This window comes from Suncus etruscus, chromosome 4, assembly GCF_024139225.1.
Source record: "Suncus etruscus isolate mSunEtr1 chromosome 4, mSunEtr1.pri.cur, whole genome shotgun sequence".
Taxonomy (NCBI): Eukaryota; Metazoa; Chordata; class Mammalia; order Eulipotyphla; family Soricidae; genus Suncus; species Suncus etruscus.
This window is the reverse complement of record NC_064851.1, coordinates 57,124,664-57,147,671: the sequence shown is the minus strand read 5'-3', so window position 1 is coordinate 57,147,671 and position 23,008 is coordinate 57,124,664. Positions and strand designations below refer to the sequence as shown.

General features: G+C 39.1%; 1 protein-coding gene across 1 annotated transcript in view; it reads right to left on the bottom strand.

Annotated features, from left to right (window-relative positions):
• Positions 1-3,807, bottom strand: part of LOC126007086 (lebercilin-like) — a 52,360-nt gene extending 48,553 nt beyond the window's left edge. Inside the window, exon 1 of the mRNA XM_049772590.1 lies at positions 3,618-3,807. Coding sequence (XP_049628547.1) covers positions 3,618-3,807 — 190 coding nt within the window. The remainder of the gene's footprint in view (positions 1-3,617) is intronic.
• Between the last annotated feature and the right edge of the window lie 19,201 nt (positions 3,808-23,008).

The following is a 23,008-nucleotide window of genomic DNA, read 5'->3' as shown; positions in this document are numbered from 1 at the left end:
CTCTAAACCAAAAGTATGTGTGTGTACTGAGTAGGTGTTATAAATATATGTACATGTATACATACATATTGAGAAAGGTTGGAGAGAGAGGACCGTGGTTAAGGCACTAGCTTTGCATGTACTCGAACTAAGAGTTCCATCCTTAGCATTTTATGTGATCCCTACAAGCCTGCCAAAAGTGATCCCTGAATGCAAAGCCAGGAGTAAACCTTGAACATCCCTGGGCAAAGCCCCAAAACCAAAACCAAATTTTCTTTTTAGTATTTAGATAAATTTCCAGTTTTGATTGGAGATCTTTATTTTTGGTCGATTGGGACAATACTCTATGGTGCTCGGGGAACAATGTCAATGCCAGGGATCAAACCTAGGGCGTATTCAAAGTATAATCTCCAGATGACTGCACTATATATTTTGCCTGTGATATGTTTCATTCTGGAATGGATTAGAAAAGACTAAGCTTATTCTGGTCAAAAATTATGTTCCAATAGCCTATTGAGAATTATTTTCTTTCATATATGAAAACATCTATGGTGAAGGAAAGCATTTAACCAGGAGGGAATGTGGAGCTTACAAAAGATAAAGTGTTGTAGATGAAACCCTAGCAACTACAGTACTGTAAACCACAGTGAAAATTTTATATTTAAAGAAAAGTGCATTTTATTTATTTATTTATTTATTTATTTATTTATTTATTTATTTATTTATTTTGGTTTCGGGGTCACACTCGGTGATGCTCAGGGGTTACTCCTGGCTCTGTGATCAGAAATAGCTCCTGGCTTGGGGGACCATATGGGACACTGGGGAATAGCTGTATGCAAAACAAATGCCCTACCACTGTGCTATCGCTCTGGCCCCCAAGAAGAGTGTATTTTAGAAGCATACTGGAGAGAGGCAAATGGGAATGAGGGCAGGCATTGATGGAGGCATTGATGATTACTGGTAATGGGATTGGTGTTGAAACACTGTATGCCTGAAACCCAATCATGAATAACTTTGTATTTTCAAAATGACTATATATAAAATTTTAAATAGCAATTAGAAGGTCAAAAATTTAAATAAAATGTCAGTGCTTTTACTATTTTACACTATACATAAGATGGTAAGCCAAAATTCAAACATGAGTTCAGTAATGTTAACATGGTATCCAATAAACACTAGACAAAACATTGAACTATTCAAGTTTATATTTGTACTACTGGATCATCATTTGAAATGTAGGAATATATATTTTTTCTCTAAATTAACTATAACTCTTTGTAAACTTATATGTATGGTTTACATTACATTTTTTACATCAATTCCAATTTTAAGTTGCAATGTTTATGATTTCAACTGTGTTTCTTTTCCACATTACAAGATAACTATGATATTGGTAGTTATTTATGATTATCATATCTCAGATATGATATATCTTACAATGATGGAAACATTATATACAAATTCATCTCTAATCAGAGATTAATATTAATTATTCTAAATGTATGATTTTTCTGTATAAAATTATTGAATAAACAAGTTCTCAAACAAGCTAACTGAATCATTTAAGAATTAAAACCTATGTCTGAATAAATAAAATCTCCCACTTACATTTTGTTTCAATAATCAGAAGATTTCAAAAATTTTTAATATTCTAAAATTTTAAATATTTAATATTAGATTATTAGTATTTCTTTTGTGGGAGGATTACACTTAGTGGTGTGAAGGGGTTATTCCTAGCTCTCAGCTCAGGAATCACTCCTGACAAGGTTTCAGAGGGGCATATTATATGCCAGTTATTGAACACAGGACACCACATGCAAGACCAGCATTCTGCCCACTGCACTATTACTCAATCCTATTCATATTAGTTAAAATTAGTTAAAATCGTATTATGCATTCATAACTTCAAAAAGGCCACACTGAGATTTGATTTTTAAATGAGTAAGGGAGACAACTGACAAATAGTACAAATGGTAGGGTGTTTTGTTTACCTTACATGCAGCCAACCAGAGTTCAATTACTGGCATCCCACATCCCTGAGCCCCTCCAAGAGTGATTCCAAGGGTGACCCCTAAGCACCACTAACTAATGAGATCCAGAAACTAAAGTAATCTAAACAAAAAAAGTGGGGGACAAGAAAGAGAAGAGAGGAGAGGAGAGAGGAAGATAAAAGAGAGGAGAGGAGGAGAGAGGAGGCCAGAAGAGGAGAGTGAAGAGGAGAAGAGAAAGAAGAGAATTAGGGAGAAGAAAGAATAGGGAAGATGAGGGAAGATAAGGAGAAAAATGGAGGGACGAAATGAGAAAGGAAGAGGAGGGCAGAGAGGAGGAGAGAGGAAAGGAGAAGAATGGAATGGAGAATAGAAGAGGAGGGGACAGGAAGGTTAAGAAGGGAATAAAGAGAAGAAAAAGAAGTGCAGAAGGGAAAGGAGGAAACAAGAGAAAAGAAGCAAAGAGGAGGGGAGGAAGGAAAAACAGGGAGGAAGCAAAGAAGGGTAGGAGAGAAAGAAAGAGAGGAGGATAGAAGGGAACCAAATTGTATTCCTGTGAAATTTTGGGTTCCTGTAGAGTTTTAAATAGCACTTTCAAAGTAAAAATTTATAAAGGCAAAGTTAATTATAAATTTGTTTAAATCTTTTCAGTGACTGATCTATTCCATTAAAGGAAGAGACAATCAATATACTAGCACAGGATTTGAAGAGATTTGTGATAGGGGCCATTTTCCTTCCCACCTCACAATTTTACCACACTGCCTAAACTACTGTTCTATGCTATTTCTATAACCACTTAACAAATAACACAATGAGCTCACTTCCTTGGCTTATTATTTTATGGTGTATTTTTAGACTATATCTACCTTGTTCAGTACACTGGACTTTCGTGACCAGGAAATTATTATGAAGAAGAAAGTTACTAAATATAATCTACTCAAATATGTATTAATTATATGCCCATATGCTATATATAATATTTACATAATAAAAATAATTCTAATAATTTAGTTTCCATACAGCAGTGCCATAGAAATAGCATAATAGTTACAAGTTACAAGTTCCATTTTTAGATTTAAACTTCTATAGGGGGGCCAGAGAGATAGCATGGAGGTAAGGCGTTTGCCTTTCATGCAGAAGGTCATTGGTTCAAATCCTGGCATCCCATATGGTTCTCCCATTCCTGCCAGGAGCGATTTCTGAGCATGCAGCAGGAGTAACCCCTTAGCACTGCTGGGTGTGACCCAAAAACAAAAAAACAAAACAAACAAAAAACCAACTTCTTTAGGATGCATTTCTAGTAATTTGAGATTTATAAAAATGTTTTTTAAACCACCTCATATCTGTAGCTACTTTTTAAAAATAGAAATAAAATTTAAATGCTTTCTGGGTTTTTTATGTAAACTACCTCAGAACCCCCAAGAAAACAAAATGAGAAGTCAGAGTTAGAGATTTTTCATTTGCATAGTAGACTTAAAATTAAAAAAGATAACTTATGTGCCATAGACATTTATATAGATTTATAAAAAATGCATCCTATTCAAAATGTTATTCAACCCAATTCCAAGTATATAATATTCACAGTAATAATATTTGTATGCACAGCTTTTCCTTCAACATTGTAAATCCACTGGACTCTTACATGCTTACCTTGGGAATGAAGTACTTGATTACGTGTACTGTATCTCTTAACACTTGCAGGTGAAAATGAATTAATCGGGTATGAATGATGAGATGACTGTGACATCGTAGATTCGAATTCAGATGAACAGAAAGAGTCAGAATATATATCTACTTTACAGTCTTGATCAGAATCTGAATTTCTTTCTCTTTCCCCCATGGTTATAAAAATAGTTTTTAGTCATATAAACTCAGATTATTTTATCCAGGAAAATTTAGGACATGCCTGAAGAATACTTATTATAGACTTCAGATCCTAGTAATAAAATTCTGTGCAATTTCTCTTTTTCTACATATGAGTAGTCCACAATTCACATTAGCACCAGAAGATACCTTTTTCCCCCTATAATTAAAAGGAGTAAGGGAAACATCATAAAGTTGCAAATTAGACAGTTAATTATGTTAAAAAATACTGAAAGTATAGTAAAAATTAACTTTAATATATAAGTAATTCATCTGTATTTTCATATATAAATAATCATTTATTATAGCTGGAGAAAAGATAGTCTGCTGGGGCCTAAAAAGATAACATTATAATATATAACAAAATTTTTCTAAATTTTATGTTAATTGATTTCATATTAAATGATATGGACTCCTTTGAGTCTTGAGATTTATAAATGCTGGGGTGGCGTGGGGGCGCTAGAGTTAAGGTGTCTGCCTTGCGAGCACTAGCCTTAGACGGACCTCGGTTTGATCCCCCGGCGTCCCATATGGTCCACTAAGCCAGGAGCGACTTCTGAGCGTACAGCCAGAAGTAATCCTTGAGCATCACTGGGTGTGGCCCAAAAACCAAAAAAAATAAAAATAAATATAAAATAAAATAAAATTGAGATTTATAAATGCTGATTTCTAATAGGTGAATTATAATTAATTAACTGGCTTTCACTTTCTTTTTGAGGGGGGAAGCAGAAGTGATGATAAAGAACAAGCATATTGGGACTGGAGCGATGACACAGCAGTAGGATGTTGGCCTTCCAAGCTGGGTGACTGAGGACGGACTGGAGTTAGATCCCCTGGCATCCCATATAGATTGCCAAGCTATGAGGGATTTCTGAGTGCATATCCAGGAGTAATCCCTTAGCGCCACCAGGTGTGGCTCAAAAACCAAAAAAAAAAAAAAAAAAAAAAAAAAGAACGAGTATATTTATAAGAATAAATAAAACACAGAATTGTTTAAAATATGCAAAAATAATTAAAAACTGAATACACTAGAACAATAACAAACATGACAAAAGATGATTACTAAACTCATGGCTAGATTCCTCAATAAAACCCATCCAAAGAAAACTGATGGTGAAAATGAAAATGAATTAAATTTATGACTTGAAATATATATTTATATAACTATAAATAGACCTGATAAAATAGTCAACCAAAGTGATTAAAGATAAATCTCAATGAGCTGCAGTGTAAGCTTTTCATACAGCAGGGTTTAATTCCTCATCCAGGAGCAACTACAAAGATGAGCCAGGTATAACTACAAAGCACTTAGCAGGGCAGAGACTTTGAGCCCAACTAAGAGTAGTCCCAGTTTTCCTCTGGTAAATGGCACTGATTGGTCAGGACGGGGCTGTGGCTGACAGAATAAAGTTGTGTTAAGCTTTACTCCAATTGTGGAGTCTAATCCTTTGACTTCATACCCTAACATCTGGGCTCATCTGGGATCAAAAGATGATAAGCCCAAAATGAAGCAAGGAAAACCTCTTCAACATGTGGTGTTGGCACAACTGGTTAGTCACTTGCAAAAAAAGCGAACTCAGACTCCCATCTAACACCATGAACAAAGGTCAAATCCAAATGGATTAAATACCTTGACATCAGGCCTGAAACCATAAGTTAAATAGAACAACACGTAGGTAAAACGCTCCATGATATTGAGACTAACTCAGGCATCTTCAAGGAGAAAACAGCACTCTCCAAAAAAGTGGAAGTAGAGACAAACAGATGGGAATATATTAAGCTGAGAAGCTTCTGTGCTTCAAAGAAATAGTTTCTACGATACAAAAGCCACCCACAGAATGGAAGAAACTGTTCATCCAATACCCATCAAATAAGGAGCTAATAGAGAAAATATACAAGGTACTGAAAGAATGCAACAAGAAAAAACATCTAACCCCATCAAAAGATCGGGAGAAAAAAAATGAACAGACACTTCCTCAAAGAGATACAAATGGCCAAATGACACATGAAAAAAATGCTCCACAACATTTAATTATCAGAAGATGCAAATCCAACAATGAAGTACCATCTCACACCACAGAGACATGCACAAATCACAAAGAACAAAAACAATCATTGCTGGCAAGGATGTTGAGAGAAAGAATCTCTTATTCACTGCTGGTAGGAATGTCATCTACTCCAGCCTTTATGGGAAACAATATGGAGAATCCTCAAAAAACTGGAAATTGAGCTCCCAGATGATCCAGCTATACCATTCCTGGGATATATGCTTGTAACACACACACACACACACACACACACACAGAAAAAAAAATCCCTTCCTCACACCTATATTCATTACAGTGTGATTTATAATAGCCAGATTCTGGAATCAAGATGCCCTTCAACAGATTTGGCTGAAGAAACTGTGGTACATATACACAATGGAATATTATGCAGCTGTCAGGAGAGATGAAGTCATGAAATTTTCCTATATGTGGTTGTGCATGGAATCTATTACGTTGAGTGAAATAAGTCAGAGGGAGAGAGCTAGACACAGAATAGTCTCACTCATCTATTTTTAAGAAATTAAAAACATTATTGTAACAACTCCCAGAGACAATAGTGATGAGGGCAGAAGGACCAGCTCACAATATGAAGCTCACCACAAAAAGTAGTGAGTGTAGTTAGGGAAATAAATACACTAACAACTATCATGACTCTGTTAATGAATGAGAGAAGAAAAATGCCTGTTTTGAATATAGGTAGAGGTTGGGAAGGAGGGAAGAGCACTGGTGGTGGGAATGTTGCACTGATGAAGGAGGGGTGTTCTGTTTATGACTAAAACCCAACTACAATCATGTTTGCAATCATGGTGCTTAAATAAAGATTATATATATACACATATATATACATATATATTTATTACATACATATGTAAAAAGAAAAATCCAGGGAAAGCAAAGTATTATAGGAAATATTCAGTGAAAAAAAAAAGACAATGACTGGGCTGGAGTGATAGCATAGCGGTAGGGCGTTTTCCTTGCACGTGGCTGACCCAGGACAGACCTGGGTTCAATCCCAGGCATCCCATATGGTCCCCCAAGTCAGGAATGATTTTTGAGTGCAGAGCCAGTAGTAACCCCTGAGTGCCACTGCCACTGCCGGGTATGACCCCAAAACAAAACAAAACAAAACAAACAAAAGGTCAGCTAAAGGGACCTCAGAGCTCTGTTTCAGAAGGGGTCGAGGTTAAGTGACAAGTAGGTACAGCATTGTTAAACCACCTGCTCTGTCCTTAACCAATCCTCAGAAATTCTCTGTCAATAATTCAGTGCCCCAAATAAAGAGTTCTCCAGTCTTTCTGGATTTATGCAAAGGAAAAGCTAGGTTTATTTAGCCATCTGGCAAGGTTCAATATGAAGGTGGCAAAAAACTATTTTTCTGTAGCTGATCAAATTAAATGCATTCTAGAAGTCTTAAAGCTCACTCCTCTAGGGTAACCCATATGAAAGTGTACTTACTGGTTGTAATAGACTGGTCATAAGAAACTGAAAGCTGTACATGCGATCACTAGTCTGGCTAGAACTTTACCAGAGGAACTTAGACTGAATAGGACTGTAAGAAAAGTAATTTAGAGCTGTGTTTTAATTGCTATTACTGAACCTAGTGTGAAGTTCTGGTCTCCCTCTCCAGGCAACATCTTTAACACTAGGGAGCATATCCTGAAGAAGACAGGCAGCATGACCTCACACAGATGACCAAGATACCCAGGAAACAGGTATAATGCTAGGATGATTTGCTTTCTGTTGCATAATTTCTGTGTCATCATCTCAGAGGGAAAATCTTCTACTGCATTGTCCTCCCAAAGATAGAGAGGACCATTTACTGCTCCTGAGCTTGATCTGTCTCAGTAATATTCCCATCTAATTGATCTGATCTTTTTCAGATGTTGAAACTCCAAAATCGAACTAATGTCAATTGCTTCATTAAGAACTAAGGTAGCGGGGCCGGTGAGGTGGCGCTAGAGGTAAGGTGTCTGCCTTGCAAGCGCTAGCCAAGGAAGAACCGTGGTTCTATCCCCCGGTGTCCCATATGGTCCCTCCAAGCCAAGGGCGATTTCTGAGCGCTTAGCCAGGAGTAACCCCTGAGCATCAAATGGGTGTGGCCCAAAAAACCAAAAAAAAAAAAAAAAAAAAAAAGAACTAAGGTAGCATGAGATTTCACCCCTTCTTATAAGTAGGGTCTATAGTCCTTTGACACCCTGAAGAAGTTACAGAAGATGGATAATCACCCATACTCCATTTTAATGGCTTCGAAGGTGGTGAAATCTATAAGGAAGATTTGAAACAGAAAAGTCAGCAGGAAAGCCTCCAGAAGAATAAGGGCAAAAAGGGCTCCGGGAACTCAATTAGTTAAGGCCATTGATCTACCCTCGAGGTAGAGACAAGTGGAATGAAGAAACTGAATATTAAAATTTAAAAAGAATGGGAGGTGTAAGAAAAGAAGGAGCAAAGATTATGTCTTCCCTTGGTAATGTTAAGGTAAAAGAATAAGCACCAAGAGTGGGAGGCCTTTCCCTTGAACCAAGAGCGGGAATGGCAGTGACCCTCACAGCCCGTCTCTGTGGTCTACTGACTTCTATGTTGTTCTCTTCACCCAACAGCTGTTTAAGTTGCAGGATTGAAGAAGATGCAGGAACCTCCTTTCTCTTCATGTGGAGAGTCGCCATCTGAATGAGGAGTCCCTCCAGATCTAGCTGAATTATCTCCCAGGACCAGAACAGAACACAGATACCCTAGTGCTCCTGCTGATGGTGGTGACTGTGGGATGACCAACAAGAATGAACACCCTCTTACCCAGACTGTGGCTGGAGGGTTGTGGGTCAAACAGTTACCCAAGAATTCCTCCCCTAAACTTTGACTTATGTGATTTGTTTGGGTTTATCTCCGCTACTGAGATATAAGTGTTAAAAAGAAGTGGGTACCTGGAGCCGGAGAGATAGCATGGAGGTAGGCCATTAGCCTTGCATACAGAAGGATGGTGGTTCGAATCCCAGCATCCCATATGGTCCCCGAGCCTGCCAGGAGCAATTTCTGAGTGCAGAGCCAGGAGTAGCCCCTGAGCACTGCTGGTTGTGACCCCCCCCCCCCAAAAAAAAAAAAGAAAAGAAAAAAAAAAAAGAAGTGGGTACTAACCCATGGGTTCAGGTCCTGGGATAGGGAAGTTGCCCACAGAGCATTGTCATTTTATGTCTGTTCAAAATGGAGTCCCTGGCAATGTGGGGGAAATGTGGAGAAGAGGCAGACTTTCTCTGCAGGGTATAGGAATGTGTCAGGGAGGCCTACTGGCAGCACATACTCAAATTACAAAGGGAGCCAGACACTGAAGCTAAGGCTGGAAGTCTAAGGCAAAGTATTGGGAGTGCTATGAACCAGAGATGCCTGGCCTCAATTTCAATAGAACCTTTAAGATATTGTGCCCAGACTAGATTCTTAATAGGGAAGCATCAGTTAAGGCAAATAAAAAGGAGGGAGCCAGCAGTTCAACACTGCCTTAAGGTGTCAGTGTAAGCCCCACCATCAAGTATGGAGTAGAAGAGAGACTAGCATCAGACATCGAGAGAAATTGCCAGCATATATCTAGATCACTCTCTGGACTCCTTAAAAGTGGCCCTGTGAAACAGGAGGAGTTTGGACTTAAAGTTATTGAAACAAGGTGAACGTGTATGGCTCAAGGAGAACAGATCAGGGGTCATCTAGGACAGTGGTGAGCAATCTTTTTCTCAACTGAGCCAAATCTCGCCAAAACCACGACTGAAATTTATTTTGAGAGCCACATGTTTAAAACTGAAAGTACACAGGATGGTACACTGTTTTTAGTTTCAATAAGTTTTTATTGAGAATATTCTGCATATAAGTATTCACACAGAAATCTGTGGGTTGCTGACCACTGATCTAGGGGATGCTGCAGCAGGTAGAGGCAAGTTTCTAGGAAAAGAAAGATTCTACCTCCCTGTATATCACCCCAGGTAATCGCTTTGACTAGGCCCCTATTTATTTTTGTTATGCTTTAGTAGATCCTTATGAAATTAATTTTTTACCCACTTTATTCAGGCATGCCTAGGTGAAGGTAAGATGCTGTGCTAAGGTCCCAGTATGTGCCCATAAGCAGGGATAGGAATGAGGAACCGCAAGAAGAGTCAAGGATTTGACTCAGTTTCATAAAAAGAGGAGGGATAGTTCTAAGTTCTGAACAAGGAAGAGTGCCATTTTGTGAAGCCCACATGTCAGACTTCTCTAGGGTTCTGAATAAGGAGGGATGCCATTCTGAAAGAATCACATGTTGTAAGCCATATGTTAGGCTTTCTTTGAAAAGCCTGTTTTTATTAACACCGCCCCAAGATGCCTGGCCCTATAGGTAGCCAATCTGGAAAGAATACTAGGGGGCAGTGGAAAGGTACCCTAGACAACAGCTAATCATAAAGATCATCAGAAGCTATAGATTCCCTATATCTTCTCCCTCTATAATCTCATTTGTGATTTGGGTGTGGTCATCTTTTCTAAGAGACAGTCCTGGTCAGTCGGTATGAAGCTTGTAGGGGACAGGATAAAGTTTTGTTAAGTTTAAAAAGAAAAGAGTAGCTCCATAATCAAAGGAAAGAAATTAAATTTGAAATACCATTTAAACATTTATCAAATCAGCAAAAATCTTTTTAGACAATACTCAGTGCTGCCAAAATTGCTACCAAGAAAAAATACAGAGTTTTGGGAACAAGAATTAGCAAGATATATTAAAACTTTGGTCATGCTTTTATATGTGATATAAACCCAGTTCTATTCCTAATAACAAGAAAATGAATTTAGAATATAAAAGTATAACAGGTCACCCAGCAATACTCAGTGTTAATTCTGGCTTTGAGCTCTGAGCTCACTCCTAGTTGGGCTAAGGATGACCACTACTGAGTACCAAGGATAAAACTCCTGGTCGGCTATATGCAAAGCAGGGCCCTACCCACTATATATACTGCATATATATTTATAGAAGATATAATCCCGTGCTCAGGGATTATTCCTGACTCTGACCCAGGAATTATTCCTGGCATCGCTCAGGGGACCATATGGGATGCTGGAAATTGAACCTGAACTGGCCAGATGTAAGGCTCTACTATTGCTCTGGCCCGTGTACTTTGTAGATACTAAGTAACTAAAATTTTTCCTTTGAAGGAGCATAAAGATCAACTCAGAATCTTGTCTATACCTCTGAGGAATTAATACTTAGCATTCTTAGTTCTTGAAATCAGCAATTCAAGATACAAGTTCTTCTTTTTTGGGGGGAGGGGTCACACCCAGCAGTGCTTCCAGTCACTCCAGGCTCTGCTCTCAGAATTTTTTTTTGGGGGGGCCACACCCAGCATTGCTCAGGGGTTACTCCTGGCTGTCTGCTCAGAAATAGCTCCTGGCAGGCACGGGGGGGGGGGGGGGTGTTTACCATATGGGACACCGGGATTCGAACCAACCACCTTTGGTCCTGGATTGGCTGCTTGCAAGGCAAACGCCGCTGTGTTATCTCTCCGGGCCCTGCTCTCAGAAATTGACCCTGGCAGGTTCAGGGGACTATATGGGATGCCAGGATTGGAACCACCATCCATCTGCGTGCAAGGCATATTCCCTACCACTGTGCTATCTCTTTGTCCCCTCAAAACAAAAGTACTAATACTTAAAAACCCATAAGTCAGGGGCCGGAGAGATAGCATGGAGGAAAGGCGTTTTGCCTTGCATGCAGAAGGTCGGTGGTTCAAATCCCAGCATCCCATATGATCCCCTGAGCCTGCCAGGAGTGATTTCTGAGCATAGAGCCAGGAGTAACCCCTGAGCACTGCTGGGTGTGACCCAAAAACCAAAACCAAAACAAAACAAAAACCATAAGTCAAGGGTGAGGGATGTTTCTCAGTGGTAGAGCCCTTACTTTGGGTGGAGAGGTAAACCCAGAAGTGCTCAAGGGTTACTCCTGACTCTACACACATAAATCACTCCAGAAGGTTCAAGGGATCATATGCAATGGCAGGAATCAAACCTGGGATCTCTCTGCCTTGTGCAAGGCAAATGCTCTATCTGCAGTGCCCCTGTTCCAGCCCAGGTCCTGCGTTTAATTTACAGCACCACCAAAGAAGTAAAGAATAAGTCTGAATCTTCCAGTCTACAATCATGAAAGAAAATACATTTACCGAAACAAACAAACAAGCAAACAAGTTTGATGAATTAGAGCAATCATGTTTACTCCATCACTTATTAACTGTATAAGTCTGGAAACCTAATTTCTCAGTTTGAATTTAAATCTCATTATAACTTAATCTATAAAATCAGAATGATAATAACTATTTTAGGAAACTGGAATATAATTCAACAATAATCACATATGCACACCCAGTAAATCCTAACAATTATACTTATACTCTTAGAAAATGTCTATAAATTATGATTAATATTTCTCATCAAGAACTTTACATTTTAATATAATCCTATAAAACTTAATATGTGGTTTAGGAAGTATTGTTTCTTTTTATCCAAACATAGCAGAGGCAGTTCTCTATAAAATTTGATAAGAAAGGATAAGATTCCACAAAATCAAACTGTCATTCATCTCCTATGCATCTCAGCATGGACTTGGCTGTCCCATACCACAATTATATTCAGATAGTTAAAATGAGTGGAGGGAGGTAATTCATGATCTCATTAACCAAGTCATATTCCCTGTAAAAACTACTTTAGTGAAATACTTTTATGTCATACCATCTATTTCTTTTGTTTGTTTGTTTGTTTGTTTGGGTCACACCCTGCAGTGCTCAGAGGTTACTCCTGGCTCCATGCTAGCAAAACTGCTCCTGGCAGGCTTAGGGGATCATATGGGATTCAAACCACTATCCTTCTGCAAGCAAGGCAAATGCCCTACCTCCATGCTATCTCTCAGGCCCCCGTCATACTATTTCTTAATTATCAATTTAAACTATAAAAATGAGTATTTAACCTATACCTCATTCAAAAGGGTTGCACCATGTAACTACATGTAGGTTAGGAAGCATTTTTCCCCTTACAATTCCTAATTGTTCTTTAAAATCATTTTTTCTTATTGCAGTAGCACTGGTTTAAAACCATGGTCTTTAACTACTAGTCCAAGGACCAGTGCCGGTCTGAAGGTATAGAAAGGTCCAGAACTCTGGATTCACCATTTTGCTCAAAAGTGCCAGTCTTAGAACCAGTATGCAGGACAAAATTTATACCTGCCACTAACTGCCAGTGGCTGAAGAACACTATTTTAAAATATTTATAGGGCTCAAATATTCAGCATGACAATTTGATATCTGTCTGTGCTATGTTATGATCACCATTAAAATCTAATTTCTTTCCCCCACCATACAATTGATTTCTTTTATCCATCTAACCCATTTCACCCTTTTCTCAACTGATAATCACTAAGATTTGCCTAAGAATATGCTTTTATCTTAGTCGTTTCTTGGTTAGTTTCATTATGTGTGACACAACTAATGTGTATACTACAACAAAGGGTGCAACTCTCAGCAAACATAGATGCAAGCATGTTTATACAACTAAAGGATTGCAAGTTGATGAGCACTATGAACATGTATGTCATCAACCACAGACCTCAGTTATCACAACACTGCAAAAAAGAGAAGGGAAAAGGAAAGAGTTGTAAACCAAAAATAAATGTGACTGCATAAAAAAAAGTGTAATGTATAGGAAAGAAACGATTGTTGAAACAAAAAGGCAATTTAATGAATGGAGAAGATATTTGCAATGAACATATTCAAGGGATGAAAATCTAAGAGAGAGACGTCATACAACTCAACAAAAGTACAAACAATGGGACAGAGTAATAACGCAGTGGTGGGACATTTGTCTTGCATGAGTCTGATCCAGGACAGATGATGGTTTGATTCCCCCCCCCCCCCTGCGTCCCATAAGGTCCCCCAAACCAGGAGAAATCTCTGAGCACATAGCCAGGAGTAACCACTGAGAGTCACCAGGTGTGGCCCCAAAACCAAAAACCAAAACAAATCAAAAGCAAAAACAAAAACACCAAAAATACAATCAAAATGGGTAGAGGATCCGAATAACCACTTTTCCAAAAAGACACAGATGTCCAATAGAGACAAAAAAAAAAAAAAAAAAGGAAAACACAACACAAAACTACAAGATAATCTTAATAGCTTTGAGTGGTTTGTATAAAAAAGACAAGAAACAAAATGAAAGTGGAGAAGAGGAACATTTTGCTAATGCAAGCTAACAGTTTCTTTTTTTTTTGGGGGGGGGGGCCACACCCGGTGATGCTCAGGGATTACTCCTGGCTGTCTGCTCAGAAATAGCTCCTGGCAGGCATGGGGGACCATATGGGACACCGGGATTCGAACCAACCACCTTTGGTCCTAGATCGGCTGCTTGCAAGGCAAACGCCGCTGTGCTATCTCTCCAGGCCCAAGCTAACAGTTTCAATGCAAAGAAAAAAATCCTTACTACCAGTTTCTTATTCATTCTTCTACAGCCTGAAATTCATTCGATTCTTTTTACTAAAGACATTTTCAGGGCTGGAGCGATAGCACAGAGGTAGGGCATTTTTCCTTGCATGTAATCAACCCAATATGGACCCGGGTTCAATCTCCAGCATTCCATATGTTCCTCTGAGCCTGGCAGGAGCTTTTTCTGAGCTCAGAACCAGGAATAACCCTGACATCCACCAGGTTATTACTACACTAGTAATACACAACCATTTAAAAATTGTGGTCTTGTACATTTACATAATAGCAATGTATTCAGCTATTTTTCACAAGTTGTTGTTGTTGTTGTTTTTTGGGTCACACCCGGCAACGCTCAGGGTTTTTTTTTCCTGGTTCTCTGCTCAGAAATCATGTGGAATGACGGGATTCGAACCAACGACCTTCTGCATGAAAGGCAAACGCCTTACCTCCATGCTATCTCTCCAGCCCCTATTCTTTTTTTTTTTTTAAATCTGTCTCTCCAGTAGCTTTTAAGATTTTCTCTCCTTTTAGAATGAAATATCACAAAAAGCATTCCCTTTTCCATATACCAACTTACAGGAAGGCACAGATCCACGGAACTGACCGGCAACACCTAAACTTGCTATCCCACTGTCAAAGGAACAAGTAGTAGTGGTGGTGGTAGTAGTGGAATAAAGACACCACTGGCTTTCTTTTTCTTTTCTTTCCGTTTAGTTTAGTCTAGCTTTGTTTTGGGGGCACACCCGATGGCGCTCGGGGTTACTCCTGGCTCTACACTCAGAGATCGCTCCCGGCAGGCTGGGGGGACCAGATGGGAGACAGTCCAGGGTCCCAGACCCAGGCCCCGACTCCGCCAGCTCGCTGCACGCGTGGCACCGCAGGAGTGCCGCCAGTCGCCCACAGAAACGACGCGGGGTCCAGGTGTCCTCTGGCTGCCCGCTCACCTAGCTCGCAGCGAGCGCCTGGGCAAGTGCGGCTGTCAGAGGGAGTCGGTAGCTTCGCGGAAACGGTCGAAGCGTCGAGTCTAGAGGAGCGCGAGTGAAACACCACCTCGCTGCTCTCAACGGCGACTTTCGGCGCCAAGGCAACGGGGCGGGGTCCCAGAGTGCACTGCGGGAGGCCTCCGCCAATGGGTGCCCGTTTCCTAGATCTCTTTGGGGTTTATAGACAGAGGCCCTTTCTATTGGCCCCCGTGGAGCAGGAGGGCGGGACGAGGAAGAAGGGCTGCCATTGGTCTATCTGCACAGTATGTAAATTGCGGGGCGTGTTTGTGAGTGATAGTGCCTTCGAACCTTGAACTCGGAGCCCGCTGGTTCTTGGAGCCGCGATTCAACGGGGTTGAGAGGGGAGCGAGGGCTTCGTGAAGTGACGCGAAGCGGAGACTAGAAGCTCACCAGTGTCTCATTTCCTATACAAATCGTTTGCCTTAAATAAAAATAAGCGACGAATTGTCATGCTCTGTTTTAACCCTGACATTGCTTTCCGGGGAATACGGACCTCGGTAGTGGGTCCTCATTCAAGACAGCTTTAAGAGGTTTCTCTTCAGTGAAGTTTTCGCGTTTAGGTGAACTGACATTCGGAACATTTGCACTTGACTTTCACAAGGGAAAGCCCTTGGGGCCTCTATTTAAAATATTGCAGTGCATGGTTGTTAACCTTGATAAGAGAGGCTTTGGTGGGTTGGTATAGATAGAAGCTGGCATTAGTAGCCATGATCTGGCTTCGGGAAGCTTATGTTCAGGGAATACCCTTCCTGAGACCCTAAGGGCAAAGCAAAACCTGGACTATCTTAAGTCTGAGCTGTGTGCAGTTCAAAAGCTGCTTGGTCTTGATACAAAGATGAGGCACCTAACTAGGTTCACATTGGAAACAAAGTATGATTCAAGATTTCATTGTCATCACTCAACTGTTTCTTCTCATCAATGGTAATGTAGCCACACGGCCTACTTTTAATTAAAAATCCCGTCTTGTCTCTGATTGCCATGTCAAGACTTTTGGGCAAAATTCTGAAGGCAATTCTGACTCAGCCATTTCCTATTTTCTCTATGTCACAGCTACTAGAAAAGAAATAGGAGAATTGTAATTGTTACAAAAGACGATGCAGGGGCCCGGAGAGATAGTACAGGAGATAGTACAGCGGTGTTTGCATTGCATGCAGCCGATCCAGGACCAAAGGTGGTTGGTTCGAATCCCAGTGTCCCATATGGTCCCCCGTGCCTGCCAGGAGCTATTTCTGAGCAGACAGCCAGGAGTAACCCCTGAGCAATGCCGGGTGTGCCCCCCCCCAAAAAAAAAGACGATGCAGTATAACTCTCTGCCTTAAGGCGAATGTATTCAAGAACCACTGAGAAAGTTTCAAAACAGCTGAACTAAACTCAGACTGATTCTATGCCTGACCCTTAAGGTTTTCTCCAGTCCCTGATACTGGTGGACCAGGAATTTTGGAGTGCCTCTTAATTGTGGCCTAAATCATTATTCCTATTATTGAATAAATGTTTTCTCAATTATGTTATAACACGACTATTTCTTCACACAACCAACTCTGATTTTAGTGTTATCACAATCACAATGTTTTGTTCAATTGAAATAATAATATCTGAAGCTGGTAGCAGATTTCAGAGAAAAGAAATTCATATGTGCCTTAGTCCAATCTGTAGACTTATTTATCACTGGGAATAGAAGCCAGTTAGACTCAAACGATGTGATATTTGGGTAATGAAAAAATATAGGAGTTGGATGAATTAAGATTTCTCAGATAAAGCAAATAAAATAATGTAAATAATGTGATGAAAATTATACTTGAAAATGTATGAAAGAATAAATTTCAATATATATTGACAATAAATATATAAATGACAATATATGACTATGTATATAAATATATATAATGACAATAAGTTTATATGACAATAAATGCCAATATAGACTAGTTATTATAGTGGGTCAGGAAAATTTATTGATTAATATTTGAAAAACTGGACAGCATACATAAAAATTTACCAGAAGGGTAGAAGGAAATTGACATGGGTGATCAGATTAGTATTTGAATGCTGTATGTTTAAAACTCAAGTATGAGTAGCTTTGTAAATCATGCAGTCTGTTTCTTTACAACTTACAACTTGGTTTCACCCAAAACAAAGATCTTCCCTGTTTTCTTTGTATCACTTGGAGTTTTCTGACAGACAACTCTCTCTCTCTCTCTCTCTCTCTCTCTCTCTCTCTCTCTCTCTCTCTCTCTCTCTCTCTCTCTCTCTCTCTCTCTCTCTCTCTCTCCTCAATAAAAACTTCATTTCTGGCAGACAGCTCTCTCTCCCCCCGCCCCAGTTTCTTTGTCCCTGTCCCTCTGTCTCTGTCTCTCTTGGATTCACAATACAGAGTGGTACTCAGCCACATGTGTTTCACTTTCAACTTTATGTGGATTATTTTCTGTGGCAACCCTTGCCCTAGGCCAGCCTTCACTGGATCAAAATATGACATTTGGGGCCATTACAGTACTCCAATTAAACTTTAAAAAAATTAAAAGATAAAAGTAGGGGCAGAAGAGATTGCATGGAGGTAAGGCATTTACCTTGCAGAAGGACAGTGGTTCGAATCCCGGCATCCCATATGGTCCTCCGAGCCTGCCAGCAGCAATTTCTTTTTTTTCTTTTTTTTTTGGTTTTTGGGCCACACCCGGTAACGCTCAGGGGTTACTCCTGGCTATGTGCTCAGATGTTGCTCCTGGCTTGGGGGACCATATGGGACACCGGGGGATCTAACCGCCGTCGGTCCAAGGCTAGCGCAGGCAAGGCAGGCACCTTACCTTTAGCGCCACTGCCCGGCCCCAGGAGCGATTTCTAAACGTAGAGCCAGGAGTCACCCCCACCCCCAAAAAGATAAAAGTAAAGAAATTGGTGAAGATCTGATTTGTTCCCCCAACACATTCATATGGCCAACATACACATAAAAATATATTCAACTTAAGGCCAAAGAGTTATTGCTTATGTACAGCAGAGGTTCAATCTCTGGCATCCCACATGGTTCTCTGAGCACTTCCAGGAGTTATTCCTGAGAGCAGAGACCCCAGAGTGAACCCTAAGTCCACAAAGTGTGGCCAGAAAACAAAGCAAAACAAAACAAAAAGTTCTTCATTATTCAAAAATGCAAATCAGGAGAGTAAGGAACTCTCTTTGTACTTGAGATTGGCTAGGAAATCCAGCTTTGGATATTAGGTCCATTTATAATGATGATGGAATATAAAGTGGTATCGCCACTGTGGAAAACAGTATAGGGATTCTTTAGAAAGTTAATACAAAAAATTCCACATAAGTCAGTTATCCTACTTCTGGTAATTAACCTAAAAATACAAAAATACTAATTTGAAGATATATATATCTGTATATGTATACACATATACACTCATGTTTACTGTAGTGTTATTTACAGTACTAAGAACTTCAAACAACGTAGGTGTCCATCAACTGACAAATAAAGATGTGGTTTGTATAGATAGTATAATACAATTTATCTATAACAAGAAGATAAAATTCTGCCATTTACAACAACATGGATGGGCTTAAAAGTATTATGCTAAGTGAAATAATAGATTGAGAAAGACAGAAACCATAAGATTTAACCATATGTGGTATATAGAGAAAACAACATATTGGATAGATCTAAAATAAATTATACTATTGGCACTATTAGTGATTACCAAAAAAGAAGGGGAATCCATTAGCTGGTAAATCTAGTGAGTGGGTAAAAATAAAGTTGTCTGGTTAAGATCCAATTGGAGTTTTAGTTGTGACTTAATACAGCATGTTTTCATAAATAATTAGAACCCCAAACTGTCCATTGGGGGTTATTTAAAAATTCTGAATTATTGATGTCTGGTGAAGGTTGGTGTACATTGTATGACTGAAACTCAATCATGAACAATTTTGTAACCATGATGCTTTAAAGTAATTAAAAAAAGTAATTTAAAAAAATTGCAGAACTAAGCTGTAGAGATAGTACAGGGATTAAGCTTATTGATTTGCATGTGTTCTACCCAGGTTCAATTCCTAATTCTCCACTTGGTCCCCTGAGCTCTGCTAGGAATGATTTCTGATAAAAGAACCTGGAGTAAGGCCTGAACACTGCAGAGCCAGGTGTGGCTGTTATCCTCTAGCTTTCTTCTCCCCAAATATGCAGAACTAATTTTACCACTAGCAGCTACACTAGCATATTATATATACAAATAAATAATTTAGAATGATAATATTATTGATGCCAAGAGACAGTTATATTTTGTTGGTCTCTGGTAATAGAAATAAACAGAAGCTGGAAATGGAGAGGAAGCTGACACTAGTTTCAGAAAAGAACATATTTTGAATGTACACTGGAATGGAATATTTGAGCAGCCAGGGAATTTAAGTGACTCCTGGATTTCTGCACCTACCCAGTAATTCCTCTCCACATCTAGATTTTTCTACATGATGACATTCAGACCTTTATTTCCTCCCTATTTATCATGTACAGATAAAAATATGATTACTACAAAGTAATTCTGATTAGTCAAAAATTTACTCAAAGTAATTGAAACTCTTCTGAATAGTAAGATTCTTTCTGAAGTTGCTGCTCTCTGGTTTCTGCCATTCATGTGTGTTATAAACAAGATGTGTTATAGACTTTGCAATGTGATCATCAGCTGCTCTTCTTACATGGTTAGTACTTAGTTCTCACTTGCAAAATGTTAATATTCTATTAGATGATCATAACATAGTTTGGGAAAATGCACCTATTATTAGAAAGTACCTTACCATAGGAGGTGCCTCTGCAGAGTAATGTCTATGCTGGCACATTATGAATGTCTTCAGAAAGTCTGAAGTCTGTCCTTGTATACATTTTTTTTCTGGGCCACACCCGGTGGCATTCAAGGGTTACTCCTGGCTATGCACTCAGAAGTCGCTCCTGGCTTGGGGACCATATGGGACACTGGGGATTGAACCACGGTCTGTCCTAGGCTAGAGCTGGCAAGGCAGCTTACCTCTTACCTCTAGCGCCACCGCGCCGGCCCCTGTCCTCGTATACTTAATTGTCATGACTATCACATTTGTCTCTGTACCTGTGTTTTCAAACTTTTTCTGTTAATGTCTTAGAGAGAATATTCTTTTATCTAATAAATATCTAATAAGTATCTAATAAATAAATATCAAAAATAAGTCAGTGGAATATAATTCAGTGTTAATTAAACACCAAAAGAACAGCATATGCGGGCCCGGAGAGATAGCACAGCGGTGCTTGTCTTGCAAGCAGCCGATCCAGGATCAAAGGTGGTTGGTTCGAATCCCGGTGTCCCATATGGTCCCCCGTGCCTGCCAGGAGCTATTTCTGAACAGATAGCCAGGAGTAACCCCTGAGCACTGCCGGGTGTGGCCCAAAAACCAAAAACAAACAAACAAACAAACAAACAGCATATGCTGCTGTGCTGAAACACCCCTTCAATTTTTAAAAGCTCTGATAAAGTTTGTGTGATAATTTTTGTACAATGTTTTCAAGAACTGTTCTTTTTCTTTTTCAATTTTTAAAAGCTCTGATAAAGTTTGTTTGATAATTTTTGTACAATGTTTTCAAGAACTGTTCTTTTTCTGAAGGACTTTATTTTAATTTCTCTTGCAAGTTTTTCCCTTTGCCTATTGTAAAAACATTTAAAAAACATACATAAGTCCTTTGACATTACAAAACTTATTGCTTAAATTCTTTAATTTCGGGCCGGATAGCACAGCGGTACGGCACTTACCTTAGACGCAGAAGGACGGTGGTTCAAATCCCAGCATCCCATATGGTCCCTTGAGCCTGCCAGAAATGATTTCTGAGTGTAGAACCAGGAGTAACCCCTGAACGCTGCCGGGTGTGACCTCCCCCAAAATTCTTTAATTGCAATATTTTAATTGAAATATTGAAATATTAAAATTAAATTTGAAATTGAAATTTGAAAATTGAAATTAAAATTAAAATTGAAATATTAGAAGATAATCATTGTTGCCTCTGCAGTGGAAAAGTCAGATAGGTTCATTATTTTACCCACGTTTTGTTTCTCAAATGGAGTCCATGAACACGGATCATCAGCATCATTGTGAATATCTCAATCTAGAGAACTCTAGATGTACAAAATAAGAATATCCATCTCGGGGCCGGGCGGTGGCGCAAGAGGTAAGGTGCCTGCCTTACCTGCGCTAGCCTTGGACAGGACCGCGGTTCGATCCCCCGGCGTCCCATATGGTCCCCCAAGCCAGGAGCGACTTCTGAGCACATAGCCAGGAGTAACCCCTGAGCGTCACCGGGTGTGGCCCAAAAACCAAAAAAAAAAAAAAAAAAAAAGAATATCCATCTCAAGTGATTAGAATACACACTAAGGTTTAGAAAGTGCTGGCTTAAAAGAATCAAAGACACTTTGAGAATATTCTCACCTATCCAAATAAATATTACACATTTGACAAGTTTTACAACTTCTGAGCACGCTTTATCCTAGTTATTTCATATTCAAGGTCAGTTTTATGTTTCGATTATGTACAATTATTTCAGATTGTAGTTGCATTTAAGAAAGAGACACTACGTTTTATAGGTAGAAATCAGCCTTTTGTAATATCTTAGTAATTCAGACATTTTTATTGTGATCACAATAGAACAGTGAAGAGTCTATCTATTGAAACATTATTTAGCATTGCTGTAATTTTCCTTTGAGAAGCTTTTAGTTAACAACACCAATAAATACAGAAATGACAGAATATATAGATGATATGAGTCAGAAGCAATCAAAGCTTTAATATTTTATCTCCATCATCTCTGAATCTTGTATCTCCTAGCCCCAGTGCTACTCTGATAAAAATGACAAAATGTTAAAGGAAAATATTTGTGGATTTTTCACATGAAAGTACTTCACAAGGTAATTATAAATATTATTAAAAGAAGCTGTTTAAAACACATTTATATGAACTGAACACTGAAGAATGAACTGAAGAATTCATCTTCTAAACTGAGTTAATCATGTTTATTCCAAAGAAGTACTATAGTTATTGATCATGTGCTATTATCTAATGTGTTATCACCTATTTATTGGGGAAGAGGGGATAGACAGTACTTAGGGTACTTAGGGTGGTATTTGGCTCCATACAAGGATTACTCCATGGGGTATTCTGGACACCATATGTGATGCTAGGTTTATAACTGGGGTCAGTCATGAACAAGTTAAGACCTTAACCCTGCTACTATGTCTCCATCTCCTTCACCTATTTCTAATGGTCTTAATTACCATATGTGGTTAATCAATGTTGAGATCTGCACTTGTACACATTTATTAATAATCTTTGGAATGTCATGTCACTTTTCCTGCAGTGATCCTAAAAGGTGGTGTAATACTATATCATTATGATGTTTATTTCATGCACAAAAATAATTAAGTGGACTTTCTAGAAGTATCTATACATCTTTTATATGATAAATTTTAGGAATAGGAAACATAACTTTTAAATCATGAAGTTTGTGCTGAAGACTTTGCAGAACATTTTTATTTGTTCTTTTGTGCCATACCCGGTGGCACTCAAGGGTTACTCCTGGTTCTGTACCCAGAAATTACTCCTGTCAGGCTTTCTGGCTTGGGGGACCATATGGGTTGTCAGAAATCAAAACCCAGCCATGTGAGAAG